The following is a 26,669-nucleotide window of genomic DNA, read 5'->3' as shown; positions in this document are numbered from 1 at the left end:
TCTCCAGGTATTTTTTGATTTCTTCTTTGACTTCTTCGTTAACCCAGTCGTTGTTCAGTAGCATTTTGTTTAATCTCCATGTATTTGTGGCTTTTCTGATTTTCTTCCTATAGTTGATTTCTAGTTTCATACCATTGTGGTCAGAAAAGATGCTTGGTATTATGTCAATCTTCTTAAATTTATGGAGACTTGTTTTGTGGCCTGATATGTGATCAATCCTGGAGAATGTTCCATGTGCCTTTGAAAAGAACATGTATTCTTCAGTTTTTGGATGGAATGCTCTGTATATATCTACTAGGTCCATCTTTTCTAGTGTGTCGTTTAAGGCCAATGTTTCCTTATTGATCTTCTGTTTGGATGATCTATCCGTTGGTGTAAGTGGAGTGTTAAAGTCCCCTACTATTATTGTGTTACTGTCTATTTCTGTTTTTATGTCTGTTAATAATTGCTTTATATATTTAGGTGCACCTTATTGGGTGCTTAGATATTTACAAGTGTTATATCCTCTTGTTGGATTGTTCCCTTGATCATTATGTAATGCCCTTCTTTGTCTCTTTTTACAGTTTTTGTTTTAAAGTCTATTTTGTCTGATATGAGTACTGCTACCCCAGCTTTCCTTTCATTGCCATTTGCGTGGAGTATCTTTTTCCATCCCTTCATTGTCAGTTTGTGAGTGTGTTTAGGTCTGAAGTGTGTCTCTTGTATGCAGCATATATATGGGTCTTGTTTTTTTATCCAGTCAGCCACCCTCTGCCTTTTACTTGGAGCATTTAGTCCATTGACGTTTAAAGTAGCTATTGATAAGTATGTACTTACTGCCATTTATTACCTTTTTTTTTTTTTTCTCAGTGTTTTAGTAGTCCTTCTCTGTTCCTTTCTTCTTCTATACAGAATTGATGGTCACTTTAGTTTGACCTCTGTCTGAAAGCTGTACTCTTTAACTCCCCTCCTCTCTCCTTTTATGTTTTTGATATCATATCTAACCTCCTTTTTGTGCATTTGTATCCATTATGTTCTAATCATGGAAATAGATAATTTTTCCTATTTGTGGTCTTCTCTTTTCCCCTTAAATCAGTCCCTTTAACATTTCTTGTAGCACTGTTTTCTTGGTGACAAACTCCTTTAATTTTTCCTTATCTTGGAAAATTTTGATCTCTCCTTCCATTTTGAATGATAACCTTGCTGGTAGAGTATTCTTGGCTGTAAGTTTTTTCCTTTTAGCACTTTAACTATATCATGCCATTCTCTTCTAGCCTGTAAGGTTTCTGCTGAGAAGTCACCTGATAGCCTTATGGGGTTTCCTTTGTATGTAACTTGACATTCTCTTGCAACTTTTAGGATTCTCTCTTTATCTTTAATTCTGGACATTTTGATTATGATGTGTCTTGGTGTGGGTCTCTTTGGGTTTATCTTGTTTGGGGCTCTCTGTGCTTCCTGTACCTGGATGTCTGTTTCCTTCCTTAGGTTAGGGAAGTTTTCATCTATTATTTCTTGAAATAGATTCTCTGCCCCTTTTTCTCACTCTTCTCCTTCCGGGACACCTATAACACGGGTGTTAGTGCGCTTGATGTTGTCCCAGAGGTCCCTTAGACTGTCCTCACTCTTTTTAATTCTTTTCTCTTTTACCTGTTCACCTTGGGTAATTTCTTCTAGTCTTTTTTCCAGCTCACAGATCCGTTCTTCTGTATCCTCTACTCTGCTTTTGAGTCCCTCTAATGAATTCTTCATTTCCAGTATTGTATTCTTCATTTCTGATTGGTTCTTTTTTTATATCTTCCATTTCTTTGTTGACATTCTCACTGAGTTCATCTATTCTTCTCCCCAGATCAGTGAGCATCCTTAACACTCTTATTTTAAACTCTCTGCCCCGCTCAAGTCGGCTCAGTTGCTCATTTCTGTTTCACTTCGTTCCTTTTCTGGGGTTTTGTCCTGTTCCCTTACTTGGAATGTGTTCTTTTGCCTCCTCATTTTGCCTCTTTCCCTGTGCTTGTGTCTATGTATTAGGTAGGTCAGCTACGTCTCCTGCTCTTGAATAGGTGACCTTATGTAAGTGATGCCTTAGGAGGCTTCCAGTGTGCTTCCCTCAGTTCTCAATGTTCCAGGGGTGGCCCCTATGTGGGCTACGTGTGTCCTTCTATTGTGGCCTGTTAGCTCTCCCTATAGGCGCCCAGGGAGGCTGAGTTATGCTCCTGACCAGCTGTTGTAATGCTCAGCTGCTTGTAGTTGTTGTGGGCCCTTCAGTCTCTTTATCAGGTGTGGGGAGCCCCAGCACAGTTGGCTGCAAGTTCTAATACCACATTTGTGTTGCAGTATTTCTTTTAAGTGAGTAGGCCCCCAGTGTGGCAGGTTGTTAGGCTCAGGGCCTTAGAATTGCTGTAAACCTCTAGCCTATTAGGTCTCTTGTCAGCTCTCTGAGGATTGCAGCTGGGTGGGGCTGGCCTCAGGCACAGGAGCACCCAATTGTTTCAGGCTTTGGAAGGTGGAGCAAACCTCCTATGTGGGTCTTTGAGAAGCACAAGTCTTCTGCATCTGACAAGCCCTGCCGCCCACAGGTCCACACACACAGTCAACACAGTCCTGCCCAGTGTGAGCGCCCCGACCTCCCCAAGCGGACCCAGTCTCTCCACAGCGGGAGCCCCACACACCCCACCACTGCCCCACACTCTCCAACTGCTCCTTGTGCACACCCGGCCCTGCTCAAGTCGGCTCAGTTGCCAGGCTGCAGAGAATCCAGTCACCAATCTATGCAGTCCCACAAGTTGCCTGAGGGCTAGTTGTTGGGTGGGGCCAGTCTCTAGGGTGGGCTGCCTGCCCTGGCTGAGCTGGATTACATTGGTGCTCTAGCGGGTGGGGCAGACCGGGGCTAGCAGGCCTCATGGAGAACTCCAATGGCGTCTGTGTCAGCACGCCCACACCAGGCCACAACAATGGCCGCCGCCAAGTCCCAGTCCCTGGAGAGGTCTCACCTCTCACCGAGATGCACTCAGGGCCTATCAGGTGACTCTCTTTTCACCACAGCACTGTGCACCTTTCTTTCTGGTGATTTTAGGATGCTTTCTGAAACGGGTGAGTTTGTGCGCGGACCCTTTAAGAGCCAGTTTTAGTTTCTTTGTGAACCGGGTTTTCTGGGGGCGCTCCCCAGTGTTTTAGTAGCAGGCAAAGTCAGATATTATGCCGCTGGTGTCGATTGTGCTGGGTCCACAAAATGCCCACAGCGGGGGCGCTCCCCGGCTCAGGGTCCCGCGCCTCCAGGGAGGCTGAGTACCTGTGAGCTGCTCCCGGCGGCCGTGAAGCTGGCGGCTTGTGAAGGCGGCGTTTTTTCTCTCCAGAAGGGAGTTTCTGCCTCTTCTACCTCAGTTAGGATTGTCCGTTGTTGCAGGAGTTCCTCTTATCCAGTTTTCAGTTCTGTCTCAGGGGTAATTTTTCCACAAGTAGTTGTAAATTGGCTGTGTCCACGGGAGGAGGTGGGTTCAGAGTCTGCCATCTTGACTCTGCCTCCCATTTTTATTTTAATGACCAAAATATTTGAGTGTATTTACAGTGAGTTTTTAATATAGTATTCTAATTCTAAGATTGTTGCTATTTCTTTGTACAGGTTCAAAAGGAATCATTACACAAATCTGGAAACAAAACAGTAAACTTGAAATCATTTGTGTTTACTCTATCTCTTGAGAATATCAAATTAGTTAGACTGCAAGCTATCCTTCAAATTGAAATTATACTTTGCTGCTTGCCACTGGATTGTACTACAAAATATGTTGCCGCAGAATGGCCACTCCAATGACTGTGGAATAGACATTTTTCTTTGCCAAGTCACAGAGGGAAGTAACAAGGGGGATACAATGTTGGCAGAATGCAAAAGCTAATCCACATTTCCCGGTTCTCTAGTGTGCAGTGGAGTGCACTTTGGGATTTCAGAGGAGAGTTAATAAGGGTGTTCCTCCCTGTGTTCTCACAATTTGCTGGTATTGGTTTCATGGCTATTTCAAGTAGAAAACAAATCAGCTTTAAACTGATAGCTTCCTCAGTGGGTAGCTAATGCAGGTGAATAAGTAACATTGAAACCCTGGCTCAATTTAGCCAAAACAAGTGAATTAAAAATTAATAATACATTCTGGAAGATCTTGAGTTATGCTACGCTGTAGCATTTCCTTGTCCTTCCTCTTCCTTGTGTCGAGTACTTAACTGCTAACTTAAGCTTATAATGAAGAATAGGAGCTTGAGAACTCTTTCCTAGACACCTATATACTCAAAATTCCATTAATCGATTAATCAATCCATCAGTTGATTAAATCAAAATTTATTTGTATGCTTTCCATAAGGCAAGCATTTCACTAGTTCTGGTCTTATAAGAGATAAACTAAATAAAGCATTTTTGGCCACTGAGAGCTCAGAAGATTTTGCAGGAGTCAGACCAATAAATGGGCAATTATAAGGCTGTGTTCCAGTTTCATAAATAGCAATTTACGCAAAGAGATTGAAATCTATGAGAAGATTTATGGAATTTAGACCTGGGAAGGACTGATCAAGTCAAAGGACTTCACTACAGGATGGTGCATCACTTGCTGTGTTATCACTTCCTGGTGATATCCCCTGGGTCTTTTTATTTTATAACATTTCAGAAACTTTTTCTGTAACTCATATATAGGGAGCGAAATTCTGTCATTTCCACTAATGCTTGCTATATAAGGCTGATGTAATCTTGTGTTAGCCTTTTTTATGAAGAATGGATATTGGACACAGGGGCATTAAGAGGTCCTTCGTACAAATATTTCAGAGCTCTCTGACATAGATGCAAGTCTTTCAATATTAATTTCTTGGTACTGTATATTATAGGTTGCCAAGAGCCCACTAGAAAAAGATAAGATCAGTGAATGCAAACTCTCAAAATATAAAAATATCACTTTTCTTGCTCTTAGGTAGTGATGTCAGCTTCTTTCTAAGGGATATGGTTACTATGGTGATGGGAGAGGAGTACAATTTGGAGGGGATTGGGAAAGGATTTGCAGTTTGGAAAAGGGGTTACTTTATATAAATTTTGGTAATAAGTTACTTCAATATTAATAATAAATATCATAACAATATACTTATTATAGCAAACTCTTCTATATATAAGCAATATTCTTAATGTTTAACATATTAATTTTTTTGATCCTTATGACAACTCTATGATGTAGTTTTCTATATAACCCCATTTTACATATAAGAAAATAGAGGCAAAAGGAGGTCACGGTTGTCCAAGATCACTGCTAATAAGTGTCACAGTCTGGTTCTAGGTGTTAACCTCTTCAACATTATACTGCCTCTGAATTTATGATGCTTCACTCTTTCTCCCATGCTGTGCTTGGTGTTTGTTGTAGTTTATGTTAATTTTTCAGTTGAATCATTGGTGTTTTTCAGGTGTTCAATAGTGCCACCAGTGTATTTTTATACCATTAATTTTTATTTTTCTCTCTCTAATTTCTTTTTCTTATCTAATTGTGTTGGCCAGTACCTCCAGAATAATAGTTGTTATAGTGGGCATTTTGCCTTAGTGGAAATACTTCAGTTGTTTCCCCTAATAGGTTCTATAAGATTTAGGTTCATGTGAGAAAGCAACTTTAGTAACCCAAGTGAAAGCTAGTAGTGTAAAGAGAAATAGTGAGAGTCTGACTCATTTTGAAGGTGGAGTTGGTAGGATTTTCTCATGAATTGGATATGGTATGAAAAAGAAATAGAGGATTCAAGGATGACTCCAATTTTGTTTTCATCTGAACAACTGAAAAGAAAAAATGCACTACCTACCAAGATGTGGAAAGTGTGGGAGGAGCAAGTTTGGAGGAAAGATCAGGACTTTTTCTTTGACATATGTATTAGTCAGGGTTCTCCAGAGAAACAGAACCAATAGGAGATGATAGATAGATATATAGACAGACAGAAAGATAGATAGACAGATAGATAGATAGATAGACAGACAGACAGATGATAGATGGATTTTAAGGAATTAGCTCAAGGGATTGTGGGGCTGGCAAATCTAAAATTTTCAGGGAAATTCTGGCAGAGTTTCTATTTCAGTTTTGAGTCTGAAGGCAGTCTAAAGACAGAATTCCTTCCTTTTTAGAAAACTTCAGTCTTTTCTCTTAAGGCCTTCAACTGATTGGGTGAGGCCCATGCACAATATGAAGAATAATTTGCTTTTCTCAAAGTCTATTGATTTAAATATTAATCACATCTAAAAAAATACCTTAACAGTAACATCTAGACTTACATTTGACCAAACAACTGGGCACCATAACCTAGCCAGTTGACACATAACATTAACCATCACAACATATTGAGTTTTAAATGCCTATTAGATATCCAAGTGGAAATGTCAAATAGCCAGTTAAATATACACATCTAATTATCGAGGAATCCAAGCAGGAGACATAAATTCCTGACTCATCAGCACACAGGTGTCATTTAACCCTTGCCACTGGCTGACTTGTTCCAGAGTCCAAGTGAAGAAAGTGGTTCAAGGAGGGAGTGGTTAATGCAGCTGATGGGTCAGGTAAGAGTTTGAAGATTAGACTACTGGTTATAGTACTGTACAGGTCATTGTTGTCCCTGACAAGAGCAGTTTCCATGGAGTAGTAAAGGTATAAACTTGCTTGAAGTGGAACCAAGGAAGAATGAGAGGAGATGAATTATAAACTGGTTTCAAGCAATTTTGGTGTAAGAAAGAACAAAAAAAAAGAGAGAGTAGCTATGAGTGAAGCGAGATATGGGATCAACTGAATTTTTTTTTAAATGAAATACATTTTAGCATGCTATGTATTGATAAGAATGATCTAGTTAAGAGGGGAAGATTGATGCAAGAAAGAGATATGCAATTGCCGGAGGTCTGCTCTTGATGAGATGAAAAAGTTAGGCTTTAGGTCTCAAAAGGAGGTATTTTCAGAGAGTAAAGCATGATAGTTGATCCATAGTAACAGGAAAGGCAGAGCACATAGAAATTGACAGTTAGGTGTATAGATAGGGTGCTGGGAGAATGAGACAGCACTCTTCTGATGGCTTCTGTTTCCTCTGTGTAGAAATGCCATTTGGTGAAAATAAAGAAGAGGAAGGAAGTATTGTGTATTTGAGGAGAGAAGAAAATATATAAGTTGATTGCCTAAGAGAGTAGTACATTTGTACAATTTAGAAACAGCTATTCCTTCAAAAAGATGCTTTTTTGTCATTTGCCAGAAAATTGCTGTAATAAATACACAAATCTACAATGACTATGAATGTAAATGGTGCCCTCTATAGTTGAGCAGTGCTGCAAAAATACATGTTAATAATAATGCTAGGAAAATATGGTGAGAGTGTCTAGTATTCATTTGCTGACTGAATAAACATAAAATAGATAATAATTCCCTTAAAAAGCAATTAATGAGATCTATTTAATTTAAGATGGGTGACAAAGGTTATACATATAGCTTGCTCTCTGAGGTATACCAAAATTAGGAGTGAGATTAAGAGATAAAGCCCACCACTGGCTTCATTATTTAATGTTCTGCCCAATTTATTACAGTGTCCAAATTATTAAAGGAAACTTTCAAACATTTATTTAAAAATAGGCCATTGTTTTCTGCTCTTTATGACTTAAATGACTTCATTTTTCCCCAAAAAGATATGTACTTCTTGAATTCTATGGAAAAGAAAGAACTAAAATACATTTAAAAAATCTAAAGCCATTAAAATGTCCCCTGGTGATATTTAAAGTGAGAAATAGGGCACTACTTATTTAAGTAGTGTATTAATAGTGTGGAAATCTGTTGAATCTTCTCCTCTTGGGGTTCTGGAACTTTCCTCTTGCAATTGCATATATTCATAGATGACATATATTGTTGTTAACTGAGAGATAAAGAATGACTCATGAAAGTACTCTTGACTCAGGTTAACATACCTTATGTAAAATGCCAAATGCAAATTATTAGAGGTAAAGGTGAGACCGTGGTGTTTTTTCCAGAATATTTTGGTCCGATATTTAGTAAACTCGAATCCTGTGTTGCTAATCATGAATTTTACCCATGGAGTTCCTGAGAAGCTGTAGATTTGCGTATCCAAGTATCACCATAACAATAACCATGTAAATGTCTTATGCTGCAATGCAGATATCTGGACAAAGAATAAGTTGGCACAACTGACCTAGACTCAAGGCCTGAGGAGAACTTTCTATTTTCCCCTTAATATGTGTCTTGTTACTGGAATACACAAGCATGCTTGCAGGAAAGAGAGAGATATGACTGAGCCACAAAAAAATCCATTCAGAGTAGTCCCCCATTATCTGCAGGGGATACCTTCCAAGACCCCCAGTGGATGCCTGAAACCACAGATAGTACCAAACTCTATATTTACTATGCTTTTTCCTATACACACATACCTATGATAAAGTTTAACTTATAAATTAGTCACAGGAAGAGATTAACAACAATAACTAATAATAAAATAGAACAATTATAACAATATACTATAATAAAAGTTACCATAGATCTTAGCAACCTCAAGGTACAATATTTTTCTTTCCTTACTAAGTTGAGAACTTTAACCTTTTTGCCTAAAGGAAGCACTTTACGGCTTCTCTTTGGCTTATCCAAATTGCCAGCATCACTATTCCTGTGCTTTGGGGCCATTGTTAAGTAAATGAGGGTTGCTTGCTTGAATACAAGCACTGAGATACCACAGCAGTCAATGTGATAAATGAGATGGCTACTAAGTGACTAAAGGTTGGATAGTTGGATAGCATGTACAGCATGCATACACCGGAGAAAGGGCTGATTCAAGTTCCGGGTGAGATTTCATTTCAGAATAGCACGCAATTTAAAACTTGATGGCAAGGTCCGAAATGATATATCCTACCCTGCTGGTTTTATGGATGTCATCAGCATTGACAAGACTGGAGAGAATTTTCATCTGATCTGTGTCACCAAGGGTTGCTTTGCTGTTCACCATATTACACCTGAGGAGGCCAAGTACACGTTGTGTAAAGTGAGAAAGATCTTTGTGGGCACGAAAGGAACCCTTTATCTGGTGGACCTGTGATGCTCACACCATCCGGTACACTGATTCTCTCATCAAGGTGAATGACAAGGTGAATGGCAAGATCACTGATTTCATCAAATTTGACACTGGTAACCTGTGTATAGTGACCAGAGGTGTTAACCTGGGAAAAATTGGTATGATCACCAACAGAGAGAGACACTCTGGTTCTTTTGATGTGGTTCATATGAAAGATGCCAACGGCAACAGCTTTGCCAGTTGGCTCTCCAATATTTTTGTTTTTGGCAAAGGCAACACACCATGGATTTCTCTTGCCCGTGGAAAGGGATCCACCTCACCATTGCTGAAGAGAGAAACAAAAGACTGGCAACCAAACAGAGCAGTGAGTGAAATGATCTCTAGGTGATGTGATCGGAAGAGTCTGTACTTAATTAAAGACAACACAGCATGAAAAAAATAAAACTTATGAATTGTGTATTTTCAGAATTTTCGCTTTAATATTTTTAGACTGCGGTTGATCATGGTAACTAAAACCGTGAAAAGTGAAACCGCAGATAAGAGGGATTGCTGTATATAGGTACAACAGAATAGAGTTGAAATGGAAATGCAAGGGCAAAGAGGAAATGAATGGCAGATGATTGCTTATTAAGGTACTATTGTATCCCAATATATACCTTATACTCTGACCAATGAGATTTGCAACTCACGTTTTACAGAAAGATCTGGAAAAGGGCTGTGTAGAGCCAGGAATAGTTTTAGAAATAAGCCAGAAGCCAAATGTAATGTTTTGAAGATGTTGGACTTCTTCACATTTTGACCTCAATTGATATAATTTGGGGGGTGGCAATTACTTTGCAAGACATCTACGTTAACTCACTGAGAGTATCAATGAGGTAATGAAAATCAAGAGAGATTAAATGACTTGTCCAGAGTTTCAGAGAAACTTAATAGAACCAGCACCAGAATTTGACATTTTCTTTGTGAATTTTTCTAATTCACACAGTTCATATATAAAATCTCTGACTGCTTTCATAGGATTCAGAGATGTCTGGCCAATTGGTAGAAATATACCACTAGGAGTCTGTTTCACATGAAAGACTGAGATATGTTCTGGAAGAGAATTATACCTAAGGCAAGTTCTTTTGTGGTTTTGTACATTAACTAAATCTGAGTTTGATAGAGCCTTCTATAAAAGGGAGTGGAGTGAGCTCAGGAAGTGAATTGTCCAAGCAGCTGAATATGATGCCCATTTATTGCTCTCACACAGCCCACATGGACTAGAGATCAAGGAATTAGAAGCTATGTGTAACAGAATGAAAGAACTGTTTTCACTATAGATAGTGTAAGACATAGGACTCAAAAACTATACTGCTGGGTCTCTGTCAAACAGTTTAATAGAAACAAAGTACAATTCTCTCCTCTTTGGCCCAAGACATCATGTGGCTTAGACACGTTGAGGGATCCCAAAAATATCATGCCGTTACAACTTTGGTTTATCAAGGATGAGGAAATCAGAAATTCCTGCAAGCAAAAACTGCTAGGGACCTTCTCTGAGATAGAAACCTCATCTGTGATCCAAAAGAAGGATGGTCCTAGCTCCTTTCCAAGTGTCAGTGGTAGCAGTGGTTATCAAGAAGCATCAGCAAGCAGCTCTGTGGCAGCAGGAACTGTATGGGCAGACATCAGTAGGAGGATCAGGGTAGAGGATAGGGGGAAATATCTACCTAGAAAAATATCAGATGGCTGAGAAATGAGTCAGAAAATACTGAGATAAAATGATAGCGTGTGGAAACAGAAGCCAGAAATACATAATTAATGTTACTGTTAGTATGACCCAATTTGTAACCTTTCTCCCTGGGCTCATCTGAAATTGGAACTGGTGGCAAATACACGGGGCTGCTGCTGCCCCAAATCCCAGGGGCAGCAGTCACACTTTTAGTCTATAATGTAGTGGCCCTACTTCAATTTGTCACTTTTCTTTTTTCTTTGTCTCTCCTGCTCAATTGCATCTAATTCACCAATTATTTATGAAATCTTTACCATGTTCTTACCAGTAAGAACTTTATACCTGTATGTATCCATAGAATATCAAGACTGAAAATGATCTTCAACATCAGTTTGTTTATATTAATTTGAATCAGTTAGACTTAGGCAAATAGTGAAAAATATAGGAGGGAATTCCATGAAGGACTAAATTAAATATACATTTGTAATTTTTTTCTTTACACCTTTTAAATATAAGGATGTCAAGTTCAGGGACTGCTTTCTATTTCAAAATTCCCTTTCATCTCTAAACAATTTTAGAGTCCCTCCCTACCCCAAACACTCTTTATACGTGGGTGATATAAATAGGAACTTCAACTCACTAAGTTTTATTCCTGGAGCAGATGAGAAGTGACTGCTCTGTGGCGAGCCTCTATGGGAGATTCCTTAGCAAACGCAAATGGATTCGAGGGATAAAATTGCTGATGCAAGTCTGTTAAATGAGTTCTATTACCTTGAGGTGAAATCAGTCCTCCAAAGGATCGTTCACTGTGAGAGGCAGAATGGAAACTCCTTAATATTATAAATTGTTATACTGATATTTATAGCACAGGCAACATAGAGTTCTCGGGTTTGATTTAGTTTTTTCTTCCCAATAAATAAATTTTAGTATTAGGTATTCATTTCAGCCAGGGGTGTTTGAGAAAGCTGTTTCATTTGAGGGATGTTCTTAGCTTGACAGTTTAGGTAAGAAGTCTGTGTGCCTACGCCAGTAGCATATTTTTTGTGATACAAACGCACATCATTCTTCTAAGCAAATAACAAAATTATTTACTCCAGATAAGAAAAAAATTCTTGGAAGACTGAAATTGCAAATGATGCAAGTTCTGCTACCCATGGATCTTGATTTCCCATGACTTTCATTCTGTCCTTACAGATTAGAGAATGGCTTGATATATTTTTAGTAAATAATCACACATCATATTCTTAACTTTATTTTCTTTTTTTAATCCTAAATAAAGTTGTGTTGATAAGGAGAAGACTAAATCATTTCCAGTGGTGTTAATTCAGATATTGCGGCTTAGTTCAATTAAGGAGGATGAATTAAAACTATATAAATTTGTTCATGTCCCCATGACTTTCTCAGTGTTGGGACTATTTGCTCAGATTCATTAATATATATGGCAAGCTTTTTAATCATCTAGTGTTGAAAGAGACAATGAGATTCTTTCAAATTCCACTCCCTTACAATGTATAGCCACAGTCCTGAAAATATCCTAGCTGAGTTCTCTCTAGAACTTTGCTATCCAATTGAAATATAATGAGAGCTACAAATGCAAGCATATGATGTTGAAAAAAGAAAATAGGTAAAATTAATTTTAATAAAAGAATCCATTTAACCCAATATAAATTTTAACATTTCATCATGTAATCAATATAAGAATTATCAAAGATATATTTTCCATTCTTTAAAATATGATTTGTATTTTATACTTACAGAACATTTCAACTTAGGCTAGTCACATATGAAGTGCTCCATAGTCAAATGTGGCGAGGGTGTCCACTCTATTTGGAAAAAGAAGTTCTAGGGTATGTTTTCTTATTGATATAGAAAACTATTATTTTTGAGAAGGCACCATAAAAAATAGGATTTTCAAAATGTTAAAAATTCACATGACACATGCCATGTTTTATATAATATATGTAAACAAAACAAAGCCATGTCTTTCAAACAGATGCTTTTTTTATATAGATAGTTGTCCCTGTCTGTGGGAAGTTTCTGTGGAAGAAAGAACTAAGAGATGAGGAAAAGAATGGCTTTGCCTGGGATAGTGGCAGACAAAACTGTGTGAGGAAAAGGATGTCCCAAAGCTAGTTAAGCAAATTTTAACTTAGATGTTGGACATCATAAATTACATAAGGAGCATTTAAGGAGAGAAGTATTAGAATGTTACATTATACAACGAAGTGGCAATGCCTTGTGGCATTGCTCTCTGATACTAACTGGAAAATAATATTTGAGAAGTATGATTGTTTTGTTTTATTATAACTATAACTCTTTATCTTCAAGGAAACTTTACATATTGCCTGTTATATTTGATTAGCTTTGTTTTATACTTAACTTGCATGAGCTTATCTTTAGCAAAAGCTGATTAAAAAACAAATCTATAATTTTCATTCCTGGATAGGTAAGATTCCCCAGGCACAGCTGTCAAATACCAGCACCTTCTGGGACCAAGTGCCTTCAGGACCTGAAGATTCAGAATTTAACCAGAGTCTTTGGTGGAATCTACATAACTTTACTCCAACCTGACCAGAACCATAGTCAGTTGAGTGTTGGGACATCGCAATAGGAAATATCCCTTACAAAGACAGCCAAAACAGCCAGTGACCAGAAGTTTAAACAAAATTCTAAATATAATCAATTTTTTCACTAGTCAATATGATAAAAACAGTAGTATTACTGTATTCAAAATTTGAGTTTTGTGTGGCAGTAGTTTTTACATTTAACCAGAATTCATTTTTTGTGAAAATATTAAAGTACAGAACTTACTTTATCATGAAACACCTCATTGGAATTAGAATATGTAGCTTAATGGCTTGCAAACATTTAACGTTGTTGTGTTCTAGAATATGATTATTTTTACCACAGATTTTTCTCCTTTGGTGTAGAGTTGAGATAAATTCTTAGCAGGTAGGATGAAGAAAAAAAAAATTAAAGAAAATGAGAGAGGTGACATCAGCAAGATGGAAGACTAGGAGGCCCCAATGCTTGTCTCTCCTACAAAAACAGTACATAACTTCAAACTGATGAAAATAGCTCACAGAAAGCTCTGAACTACAACAAAGAAGGAGCAAAAGTCCTGCAGAACTCAAAAACTAAGGATGGCTGCATAGAAAAGCACAGGAAGCATTTTGTCTGTGTCACCCCATCCCCTAGTCCAGAGCAGCTTGGTGGCAGAAGGGACCCCTCAGAGGGGAAAGGAGAGCAGGAGAACCCCAGCAAGTCTTACTGCTCTGGGCGTTTGCAGCCTTTGCTACCAAGGACCCCACAGTGTTCCCCAACATTGATCACAGCTAACTGAGCTGCCTGGAGTCCCACCTATGCATCAGCGACTCCAGGTAGAACTGTTGCTGTGGTGAGACCTGCCCCCAGGGCCCAGTGCCACACAATCTAGGATCAAGATGCCATGGTGCCTTGTCATATACAGGACCAGAGCTGCCACTGCTCTGTGTCCCACCCCAGGTCCCAGATCATAGCTTTATCCTACCATTATTGGGGTGGCCACTTCTGCTCTGAGCCTTGGCCCTAGGTCCTAGATCATGGTGCTAACCCACTATGACCAGGCTTAGCTGCCATTGCTCTGCAACTGAGTCCCTGGGTCCCAACACCTGACTTTAAAGGGTCACCCCCAGGGACATGCTGCTGCTGTTCTGTGACTGCCTCCAGGGGCCAGAGTTGGGACTTTGACCTGCCATCCTCAGCCTGAGCTACTATTGCACCCTGCACCCTGGTTCCAAGCCACTGATGTACTCTGTCATCCCAGAGCCTGTGCCACTGCTGTGCCTCCCCCCACACACCCTGCCTGAGTCACTGCAGTGAACCCCAGAAACCCAGACCATGGTTCCATAGGAGAGCTGCACATGCCTGCACCTTAGAAATCAGTGCCACCGCCACAGCAAATGCACCTGTACCCCATGACCCAGGCAATATGGTAGCTCTATGTGTGCCTAATTCCAGGACCCAGCTCTGCTACCACTCTGAGTGCCAGCCTGCTAGACTGAGCACCAAGAGGACACCGTTTGGCTAAAACTTCCTCCCATGGACAAAAACGGAGTGCGGGAGGATTGCAGCAACATCATGTCTGAGGATTCTAGTGGCTCTAGCCACCACTGACACCTGCAGGGCCTCCACAGTTTTGGCTACAGAAGACTCCACACCCGTCTGTGCTGAAGTTGACCTCAGCTGATGAAGATGCATGGAGACTATGCTGCAGTGTGCTCCCAGGAACCAAAGACATTAAACCTCACCCAGCTGATGCCCTCCCAGCCACCTTCAGGTGAAAGTTTTTCCACTCTGAAGCCAGTCTGAAAAAGCTAGAAGAGATGAATGCTCCCTCAAATGTACAGACATCAATGCAAAACTATCAGAAACACTATAAAGCAAGGAAACATGACACCACAAAAGGAACACAATAATTTTCCAGTAATAAACCCCAAAGAAATGGTGATATGTGAGTTACCTGAAAAAGAATGCAAAATACATATTTTAAAGAAGCTCATTGAGATTCAAGAGAACAAAGATACGACTCAATGAACGCAGAAAAACAATGCCTGAACAAAATGAAGTTCAAAAAGGTGATAGAAATCATAAAAACAAAGCAAACAGAAATTCTGGAGCTGAAGAATACAATGACTGAAACGAAAAATGCAACAGAAAGTTTCAACAATGGGTTCAAACAGTCGGTAGAAAGAATCCACAAACTTGAAGACAGATATCTTGATGGTATCTAATCAGAGGAGAAAAAAAATTAGATTGAAAAAGAGTGAAGAAGCCTATGTGAATTACGGGACATAATCAAGCAAAATAATACTTGCATTATAGGAGTCCCAGAAGGAGGAGAAAGAGAAAAAGGAACAGGAAACTTATTTAAGGAAATAATGGCTGAAAATTTCCCAAATCTGGCAAGTGGTATGTCTACCAGGTATATGAAGCTCAAAGATCCCAAGAAAGATTCAACCCAAAGAGAACTTCACCAAGACACATTGTAATCAAGTTCTCAACAATCAAAGACAAAGAGAGAATTTTGAAAGAAGCAATAGAGAAAAGACTTGTCACATATAAGGGAATCCTGATAAGACTATGAACAGATTTCTCAGTAGAAACTTTGCAGGCCAGGAGGGAATGGAATGATATATTCAAAGTACTCAGAGAAAAAACTTGTCAACAATAATACTTTACCCAGTAAAATTATCTTTTAGAAATGAAGGTGAGATTAAGACTTTCCCAAACAAACAAAAGCTGTGGGAATTAATCACCACTAGACCTGCCTTACAAGAAATTCTAACAGGAGAACTTCCAGCTGAAATGAAAGGAAAATAATTAGTAATATGAAAACATATGCAAGCATAAAATTTACTGCTAAAAATAAATATGTACTCAAATTCAAAATACTCTGATACTGCAATGGTGGTGTTTAAATCACTTTGAACTCTAGCATATAAGTTAAAAGACAAAGTGTTAAAAATAACTATACCTACAACATTTTGTTAATGGATACACAATATAAAAAGGTGTGAATTGGGACATCAACAACATAAATTGGGTGGAAGGAAAATAAATATGTAGAACTTTTTTATGCAATTGAAGTTATGATAACATTAAAATAGACTGTTATAACTGTAAGATGTATTATGAAAGCTTCATGGTAAACACAAAGCTAAAATTTATAATAGATGCACAAATGGTAAAGAGAAAAGAATCAAAATATACCACTGCAAAATATGATCAACTCACAATGAAAGACAGCAAGAAAGGAAGAAAGGACAAAGGAACTACAGAACAATTGGAAAGCAATTAAAAAAATGGTGATAGTAAATTACTACCTATTGATAATTACTCTAATTATAAATGGTTTAAATTCTCCAATTAAAAGAGAGTGGCTAGATCAAGGCCCAACTATATGCTTTCTACAAGAGACTCACTTAAGCTGTAAGGTCACTCTGTGGCTGAAAATGAAGGGATTGAAAAAGATATTCCATACAGTTGGAAACAAAAAGAAGACAGAGGTAGCTATACTTATAGCAGACAAAATAGACTTTAAATCAAAAGCTATGACAAGACACAAAGAAGGTCATGATATAATGATAAAGGGGTCAATTCATCAAGAGGATAGAACAATTATAAATATATATGCACCTAATATTGGAGCACCTAATTATATTAAACAATTTTTGACAGATCTGAAGGCAAAAATAGACAGCAATGCAATAATAGTCAGGTGCTTTAATACCCCACTTTCAACAACAGATAGATCATCTGGACAGAAAATAAATAAGGAAATAATAGACTGAACTATACTTTAGACCAAATGGACCAAACAGACATACAGGCATGCCTCCTTTTATTGTGCTTCACTTTACTGCACTTTGTGAATATTGCGTTTTTTACAAGACCCTCCACCAACAAAAAGGTCGTGACTTGCTGAAGGCTCAGATGATGGTTAGCATTTTTTAGCAATAAATTATTTTTAATTAAGGTATGTATATCGTTTTTTTTTTAGACATAATGCGGTTGCACACTGAATAGACTACAGTATAGTGTAAACATAACTTTTATATGCACTGGGAAACCAAAAAATTTGTGTGACTCCCTTTATTGCAATATTCACTTTATTGTGTTAGTCTGGAACGGAAACTGCAATGTCTCTGGGGTATGCCTGCGTTTAAAACATTCCTTCCAACAGCAGCAGAACATACAGTCTTCTCAACTGCGCATGGAACATTCTCCAGATGGTTCTTTGAAAAGATAAATAAAATTGACAAATCTTAGCTAGACTAAGAAAAAAAGAAAGATAACTCAAAAGAATAAAATTATAAATAAAAAAGAAAACATTACAACTGATACCACAGAAATACGAAGGCTCATAATAGCCGACTATGAACAATAATGTGCCAACAAATTAGATAACTTAGAAGAAATGGATAAATTCCTAGAAACATACCAAGACCAAATCTCGTAGTAATAGAAAATCTGAACAGACCAATAATGAGCAAAGAGATTGAATCAGTAATCAAAAATCTCCCGATAAATACAACCCAGGACCAGATGGCTTCACAGGTAAATTCTACCAAACATTTAAAGACCAATTAATAGCAATTCTTCTCAAATTCTTCCCCAAAATAGAAAAGGAAACAATACTTTTGAACTCATTTTATGAGGCCAACATTACCCTGATACTAAAGCCAGACAAGGACACTACAAGAAAAGAAAATTACAGGCCAATATCCCTGATGAACATAGATGCAAAAATTCTCAACAAAATATTAGCAAACCATTTCAGAGCACATTAAAAAGATCATACAGCATGGTCAAGTGCGATTTATCCCTGGGATGCAAGGATGGTTCAAAAATCAATATGAAAATCAATAAATGTGATACACCACATTAACAAAATGAAGTATAAAAATCATATGGTCATTTCAATAGATGCAGAAAAAGCATTTGACAAATTGCAACATCGTTTCATGATAAAAACTCTCAGCAAATTGGGTATAAAAGGAATGTTCCTTAACATAATATAGGCCGTATATGATAAACCTACAGCTAACATCAGACTAAGTGGTGAAAAGTAAAAAGCCTTTTCTCTAAAATCCAGAACAAGACAAGGATGCCCACTAATTCCATTTCTATTCAGCATAATACTGGAAGTCTTAGTGGTGGCAATTACACAAGAAAAAGAAATAAAAGGCATCCAAATCTGAAGGAAGAAATAAAATTATCTCTGTTTGAAGATGACATGATCTTACATATAGAAAACCCTAAAGACTCCACCAAAGATCTACTAGAACTAATAAATGAATTCAGTAAAGTTGCAGAATTCAAGATCAACATGCAGAAATATGTTGCATTTCTATACCCTAACAATGAACTGTCTGAAAGAGAAATTAAGAACTCAATCCCATTTACAATAGAATTAAAAACAGTAAAGTACTTAAGAATAAATTAAGGAGGTGATAAACCTGTGCACTGAAAACTATAAGACACTGATGGAAGAGATTGAAAAAGACAGCAATAAATGAAAAGATATTCTCTATTCTTGGGTTCTAAGAATTAATATTGTTAAAATATTCATATTACCCAGTGTTCTACAGATTCAATGTAATCCCTATCAAAATTCAAATGGAAATTTTTACAGAAAGAGAAAAAATTATCCTAAAATTCATATGGAATAAAAAAAGAACCCAAATAGTGGAAGCAATTTTGAGAAAGAAGAACAAAGCTAGAGGAATAACACTTCCTGATTTCAAACTATATTACAAAGCTATAACAATTGAAATAGTATGGTATTTGTGTAAAATGGAACAGAGTAGAGAGCCCAGCCATAAGCCCATGCATATATGGTAAACTAATTTTTGTTAAGGGCAGTAGGAACACAAAATGGAGAAAGGATAGTCTCTTTAACAAATGGTATTGGGAAAACTGGATATCCACATGCAGAAGAATGAAACTGGACCACTATCTTACACCTCTCACAAAATTAACTCAAAATGGATTGAAGACTTAAATGTAAGGCCTGAAACCATGAAACTCCTGAAAGAAAATGAGGAAAAAGATCCTTGATATTGGTCTTGGCAATGATGTCTTGGATAAGAAACCAAAAGCACAGGCAACTACAGCTTAGAAAAAAAAAACGAATGGGACTACATCAAACTAAAGAGCTCCTGCCCAGCAAAGGAAACAATCAATTAATTGAAAAGGAAACCCACAGAATGTGAGAAAATATTTGCAAACCTTATATCTGATAAGGGGTTAATATCCAAAATATATAAAGAACTCATATAACTCAATAGTAAACAAAGTAGATAATACAATTTAAAAATGAACAAAGGACCTGAAGAGGCATTTTTCCAAAAAAGGCATGCAAATGGCCAATAGGTATATGAAAAGATGCTCAACATCACTAATCATCAGGGAAATGCAACTCAAAACCGCCATTAGATATCACCTCACACCTGTTAGGATGGATGTTATCAAAAAGAAAAGAGGTAAGTGTTGGTAAGGATGTAGTGAAAAGGGAACTCTTATACACTGTGGGTCGGAATATAAATTGGTATAGCCATTATGGAAAATAGTATGGTTGTTCCTCAAAAAATTAAAAAAATAGAACTTCCCTATGATCTAGGACCTCTACTCCTAGTTATATATCAGAAGGAGTTGATATCAGTATCTTGAAGAGATATCAGCACCTCCATATTTATTGCAGTATTATTCACAATATCCAAGATATGTAAACAAGCTAAATGTCCTTCAATGAATGAATGGATAAAGAAAAAAAAATATATATATATTATATATACAGATTATTTACATACATGTCCACATAATGGACTATTATTCAGCCACTAAAAAGAAGGATATCCTGCCATTTGCGACAACATGCATGAAACTGGAGGGCATTATCCTAAAGGAAATAAGCCAGAGAGAGAAAGACAAATACTGTATGATATCACTTATATGTGGTATCTATAAAAAAGCAAAAAACAGCCAATTTTATGGAAATAGACGATAGAATGGTGGTTGCCAGAGACTCGGGGGAGTGGAGAATGAGGTGAAGTAGATCAAGGTGTACAAATTTTCAGTTATAAGAAAAATAAGTTCTGAGGATCTAACGTACAGCATGGCTACTGTAGTTAATAATATGTTATTGTATACTTGAAAGTTCCTGAAAGTAGATCCTAAGCGTTCTCACCACACACACACATGAAATTAACTATGTGAGGTAATGGGCATGTTAATTATATTGTTCTTAATGATCATTTTACAATATATATGTATATCAAGTTATCACGTTGTACACTTTAAATATGTGCATTTATATTTGTCAGTTATTCCTCAATAACGTTAAAAGGAAAAGAAACTATTGACATTTCCTAGAGGTCTGTTTCATCAAATTATTGCTTTCTAGTCACTTTGTTATTTTGCATTTCCCTCAATTTTCTTTCTTTTTTTTTTTTATAATTTCATTTATTTTTTCCCCCAAAGCCCCAGTAGATAGTTGTATGTCATAGCTGTACCTCCTTCTAGTTGCTGTATGTGGGACTCGGCCTCAGCATGGCCAGAGAAGCAGTGCGTCGGTGCGCGCCTGGGATCCGAACCCGGGCCGCCAGCAGTGGAGCGTGTGCACCCAACCGCTAAGCCACAGGGCCGGCCCTCCCTCAATTTTCTATCTTGTTTTTTCTAGTAGGATGTGTTTTTTAAATATAAATAAACAATAAAAATAAATTAAAATTAGAAGTAATTAAACAAAATATAAGTTGGAGAATCAAAAAAATGCATTTTAATGGCAGAAGAGATTCATACAATAATTGAGACCTGGGTCTTGGCTTCGTTGGCACCAGTCACTAAGACAAAAGCTGTATTATTTATTGCTAAGGGCAATTTAAGTAATTTGAGGACTAATAGGTTATAATCAATTGTCTGTAGAAGAAGATTGTGTTGAGTCTGCGCTAATGGGCTGAGTCTGCATTAGGGGCACTCTTCCTTGCCTAACACTCCTGAAAGGCAAAGTATGCTCATATTCAGCAGACTGGAAAAGAGAAGTGTTATAGCTGGGGAATGAATGGAGGATGAAGATGGTGCCTTTGAAATGCACAGATGCTTTGTGGGGAAGAAATTCCATGACTAAGTTCTGAGGAGAGCACAGGGCCCAGGTGGAAGAAGGTCTCCAGGAGAAACTAGAATTTGACAGGAGGTGCTGGCCCTGAAGAGTTTATTCTATGATCTAATCAACTGCTTTCAGGAGATGAATAATGAGTTTGCCAAATTGAATGAGATGACAAGTGGCATAAGGGAAGGGTAGTTATATGAACATATGTTGGACAATTCTAGAAACTACTCTAGGTATTAAAATGATTTTGAAATTGAATTCAAATTCTTAAGATATAAATACCTAAAATAGTGACTGTCATTAACGATCATCTTTCTCTCTCTGCTAAAACCTCTGTGGAAACTACATAATTCCTTCAAGATTATTTACTCTTGCCTCTTAAAATACTGTTACCAAAAACTAAACTAAAATAAAGATTCTCTGTCTTGCATCAGTGCTAGTTTTGTTCTTCCCGGAGTGTTGGATAGAGAGAGATTACGGTGAAGGAGAGGAGGAATTATTTTATCACCAATGGCTTGCTGCGGGCCACATCTTTCTGTGAGACCTGACTAGACTAAGTGGTAAACGGGGAAGGGACTTGAATCTTCTCATTCATCTGATGAATTGTAGGAGAAGTTGAGGTGATAAAAATTATCATAAAAGGGGTGCCATTTAAGACTGATTTGGAATATATGAAGAATACCCATAGTTGTGGAGTATATATGATAAAAGACACTATTGTGTACTATTTGTGAAAGTATAATTTTTATGGTTTTTTTTTTTGAGGAGTGAAAGATCTAATATTGCAGTTTTTAACATAATTTTAACATACAAGCTTTTAACCAGCAATGCCACTTTTAGGAACTTTCAAAATGATATTTCTTACAGCATTATTTATAACAATGATAAATTGAAACAAACTAAAGTTCTGCAAATAAGAAAGTGGCTAAAAAAATTAGGTGGCTCCTTACAATAGGGTATTATTCAGCCTTAAAAAGGAAGTACATGCACATAACAAGATGAAAAGTAGCTCAATTTTCTTTTATTTTTCTTTTAGAAAGATAGATGACTGATTAATTGATAGGTAGGTTAGGTGGGAGAAATAAAGGTGAAGAAGATAGGAAGTGCTGATGAATGCACAGAAGGAAGAACGGAAAGATGCATAAAAAAGAAACTGAAATGATACATACTAAATTTTAACTGTGGTTATTATTATGAATAAAACTGTAGTGAATAAGGGAGGAAATTTCATTTTTTGCTTTTCCTCCCAAACTTCTCATATTACTTTTAAACTATATTAAATTAAAAAAATTAAATATTTTATGCATGCAAATGCTTTTCTTATTTAGGGGCTACTGTAATATCTAAACTGAATTGTATTTATTAATATACCCCTCACCTTATTTGACGTTTACAAGCATACATAAAATTCAACAAGCTAGCATAAATAAAATTTTGGGAAAAATAATTGATTAGGCAGGATGTGATCATAGAGTAGTAATGAGGCTTAAAAATGCATAACGTAATGTCCAAAAATGTGGTTCCATGCTGTCTGGCATATAAGAAGAGCTCCGAAGAGGAGAGGTTTATTTTATGTGCATACTAATAAAAGCCAAATGACACTTCTCAGACACAATATCCATAGTGTTTCCAGGACTTTAAAACAGCTCCTGCATATTTTGCACTTAGAATAAACATTAACTGAGAGACTGACTTGTATGCCCACTTCCCCAGCGTCAGATCTTGTCTGGAAGCTTCACTTGGTCCACTTTGTCATAATACATATAGAAATATAACCTTCCCCTCAGAAAAACAAAGAAACAGTTTGAGAGCATTAACAGTGTAAGGTAGATGATGGGACAGGTTTTTATTAACAGTCATATAGAATCATGAATGACTCTTATGATTATCATACTCTGCTCTGTTGAAAAAGCCATGCCTGTAGTATTGTGTTCAGTTCTTGTTTTCATTTTTTAAATATGTTTATAAGCAACCTGGACCATGTTCGGAGGAGTGTGACTGGAAGAGTAAAGTCACCATATATGACAAAGAGGTGAAGAAAGCATTTTGTTGTGGAGGTCTCAAAAAAAGAGCAGGGCACAAGGACTATGGAATGTCCATTTTCAAATACCTGAAAAGACACTGCCACATGGAAAATGAATTAAATGAAGGAGTAAACGAGGACTCGCAGTTGGAGGTTAGACGGTGGTAGAGTGGAGTTTGATGGAAGAAAAGATTTTCTAATGTGTAGATCTGCCCACTGGTGAAATTAACTCCTTCACAAAGTGATGTTTGCTATTTAGCTTTAACTGAATGACTACAGGATCAGGGATCAACTGTTGGAAAAGTTCCTGGACTAAACAATTCTAAGATCTCCAAAGTGTTTCCAGATCTATGGTCAGATTTTCTTTTTTCCTTGCGTAGTACTTGAGAGATATGAAACTAATGTGAAGCACACACATAAAACACAAGCATAATATTTTTATTTATTAATGTAGAATAGGAAAATGAGATTATTTAACATTGAAAAAAATGGATAACAGTAATGTTGTGACTTGTCTTTATCTAGGTAAATTTTAAAGGTCTTTGTCAATCAGTTTTCAAGTGTTTGTAGAATTCAGCTATTTACCAGAAATAGGGTAGACCAAGTAATAAAAAAACACAAACAAACAAACAAAAATTTAATATGTTCTAGGAGAAACAAGTTAGAAAATAGCACTCCTTTTATAACATGTATGAAGAAACAGTTAAATTGATAATGGCAGGTTTTTGCTTTCTGTTGAAGCATTCTAACTGAAAATCCTTGGGCAGTACTTTTTCAAGAATGGTGTTCTTTTCATATATAACTTTAATAAAGACAGCACACTGCCAAGATCCCTGGAATGGTAGATGAGCTAATTGCTCTGTGTTTTACTGCTCACTCAACTCCTGCATTCGTAGTATTTGACAAGTAGGACTTAAATGGAAACATGTTTTTCTTCTTCTTTTTTCTTTTTCTTGAGAGGGCAATTACTCTGAAAACTTAAATGAAACATATTGAAGTAAGGTGGTATAAATTTCCCTCCTCATTTATTAAGATCCAATCTGCATGCAAATTCTGCCAGGCACATTATATTAGGTTGGTTAAACAGATATTATACTAGCTTTTTAAGAGAATAAAAATCAGATGACATCAAAGGAGAGATTCAGGGCTATTATTCATGCCAATGCGCTATGATTCTTCATGAACTATCTTGCAAAAGAATGGAATCCAGGAATGCTGTGGTAAATAGTAGATGGCCTGTCCTGACCAGAAATCTAAGGGATCCAGGTAGGCATCAGAGGCTTGCGGGAGCCTAGAGGACAGGTCCAGAATCTCACTAGGTCATGGAGAAATAGGCAAATACTAGCACTCAGGTGTGGGTTCAGGCAACAAAGAGTAGACTTGAATGGACCCAGGTATAAAAGGTCGGTGGCTACCATGGGGTCAGTGTTCCTAACACAGGATCACCACATCATGGAATCAGGAGTCCCAACAAAAAATTCTGCATATTAGTAGGCCAGAATCTAGATTAGTATAAAATATACATGGACTGCAAGGATGAAGCTTTGATACTGAAGTTATGTAGAGATGGTACTACCTAAACCATTCCGCCTGAGGCCAGTGCTCTCTGTGAGGGAATGGACGAAAAGAAAGTGGCTCTTTATAGCTTTCAGACTGGGGATCTAAATATGTTAGAGAAAAATCACAGCAAATTCCTTAGTCCTCCACAAACCTTGACCTCTCTATCATTCTAATCGTATTCACTACTGGTCTCTAAAACTTTGGTGGTCTAACTGGCTCGCTTTCTCTGTGTCTGTGGTCCATCTTGCCTCAAATGCACATGCTCTGGGTATCGACCCTCCATTCTAGGCCCAACAGTATCTCCTCACTCCTTGTAGGTCTGAATTCAAAAATAGGACACACAGGCACTTGTGTTTGCCTAAATATTCATGAGAACTCTATTTTGAGCGCTAGTATTCTGAGTCGTCGTTACTGCAGGATGTCTATAAAGTTGGATTTGGAATTTGATTAGAATAATGGCAGAATTATTGCTAATAAGGCAAATAAACGATTTTCGAAGCTAAGCAGGAAATCCATATACTTTATTCTGAGAAAAATCATGCCAGTAAGCATAATAATCAAAGCTGTATAAATTACCCATACTCTAAATAGAAGAGCAAACAAAACACCATTATGCAAAAAAAGGGATTTCAGACAATATAGTCAACATTTGTACTCAATTTTCGAACCTGGGATTCATTGTTTCGAACCTGGGTTTCATTCAAAAAAAAAACTGATTTTTTCTATCAGTTGTCTTTCCTCAGCAAACATCAAGTCTATGGACAAAGTATACTTAATTGTGTTAGCTGGAATGCTCAGCTTCATGACAGGGCTCAACAGTTGACTGGTCTCTTATTTAAGCGGTTATAGACTTCACTAACATCTGAATGAAAGCACAGGCAATTTCCTCTAGGAAATAATGCTTGAAATTAAAGACTTGATTTGAAATGAGAAAGATATATGTCAATAGAAAGGGTGGGTCTGCTGGTTTTGCTACTGGCTAGCTACATAAGGGTCTTTAGATAAGCTGTTCAACTAATATGGGTCTTAGCTTCTCATCTGTGACATTAGGGGATTAGACTTGATAAAGTAGAGGGACCATTCCTTTCTGTCATACTATAAGTAATTATTGACGGGTGGACAAAATGATTGGTTGGTTGAAATCTAATTTTGAATGGTTGAAATCATTTGAATTACTTTTGAGGGATCTTTGTTTTAAAAGGCATATACAGGGGCCGGCCCTGTGGCTTAGCGGTTAAGTGCACGCGCTCCGCTGCTGGCAGCCTGGGTTCGGGTCCCAGGCGTGCACTGACGCACCACTTGTCCAGCCATGCTGAGGCGGTGTCCCACATACAGCAACTAGAAGGATGTGCAACTATGACCTACAACTATCTACTGGGGTTTTGGGGAGAAAAAGGGGGAAAAAAAAGAAGGAGGATTGGCAATAGATGGTAGCTTAGGGCTGGTCTTCCTCAGCAAAAAGAGGAAGATTGGCATGGATTTTAGCTCAGGGCTGATCTTCCTCACACACAAAAAAAAAAAGAAAAAAAAAGGCATATACAAGTGAGTGTGTGTGTGTGTGTGTGTATCTTTTAAGTCAGTGCTTATCAATGAGGGGCAATTTCGCCTCCCAGTGGACGTTGAACAATGTCTGGACACATTTTTGGTTGTCACAGAGATGGGAGTGCTACTGGCTTCTAGTTGGTAGAGACGACACATGCTGCTAAACA

At 37.5% G+C, this 26,669-nt stretch overlaps 1 protein-coding gene and 1 pseudogene across 5 annotated transcripts in view; both read left to right on the top strand.

The window, feature by feature from the left end:
* DPP10 (dipeptidyl peptidase like 10) overlaps positions 1–26,669 on the top strand; it is an 830,517-nt gene that overhangs the window by 408,827 nt on the left and 395,021 nt on the right. The window contains exon 1 of one of the 5 annotated variants that reach the window (XM_087435068.1): positions 2,873–2,997. The exons of 3 other annotated variants lie outside the window; for them this stretch is intronic. In XM_087435068.1, coding sequence (XP_087291194.1) covers positions 2,889–2,997 — 109 coding nt within the window. In that variant the 5' untranslated portion in view covers positions 2,873–2,888. Of the gene's footprint in view, positions 1–2,872; positions 3,067–26,669 lie in introns of those variants that run through there. One more of the 5 variants, XM_087435065.1, reaches the window with a different exon arrangement.
* On the top strand, positions 6,512–9,445 carry LOC106800811 (small ribosomal subunit protein eS4, X isoform-like; annotated as a pseudogene).

The sequence above is a fragment of the Ceratotherium simum genome, chromosome 9 (genome assembly GCF_057802395.1).
Source record: "Ceratotherium simum simum isolate JZ-2026a chromosome 9, ASM5780239v1, whole genome shotgun sequence".
Lineage (NCBI taxonomy): Eukaryota > Metazoa > Chordata > Mammalia > Perissodactyla > Rhinocerotidae > Ceratotherium > Ceratotherium simum.
Note: the sequence above shows the minus strand (reverse complement) of the source record. Positions and strands in the feature narration are given on the sequence as shown.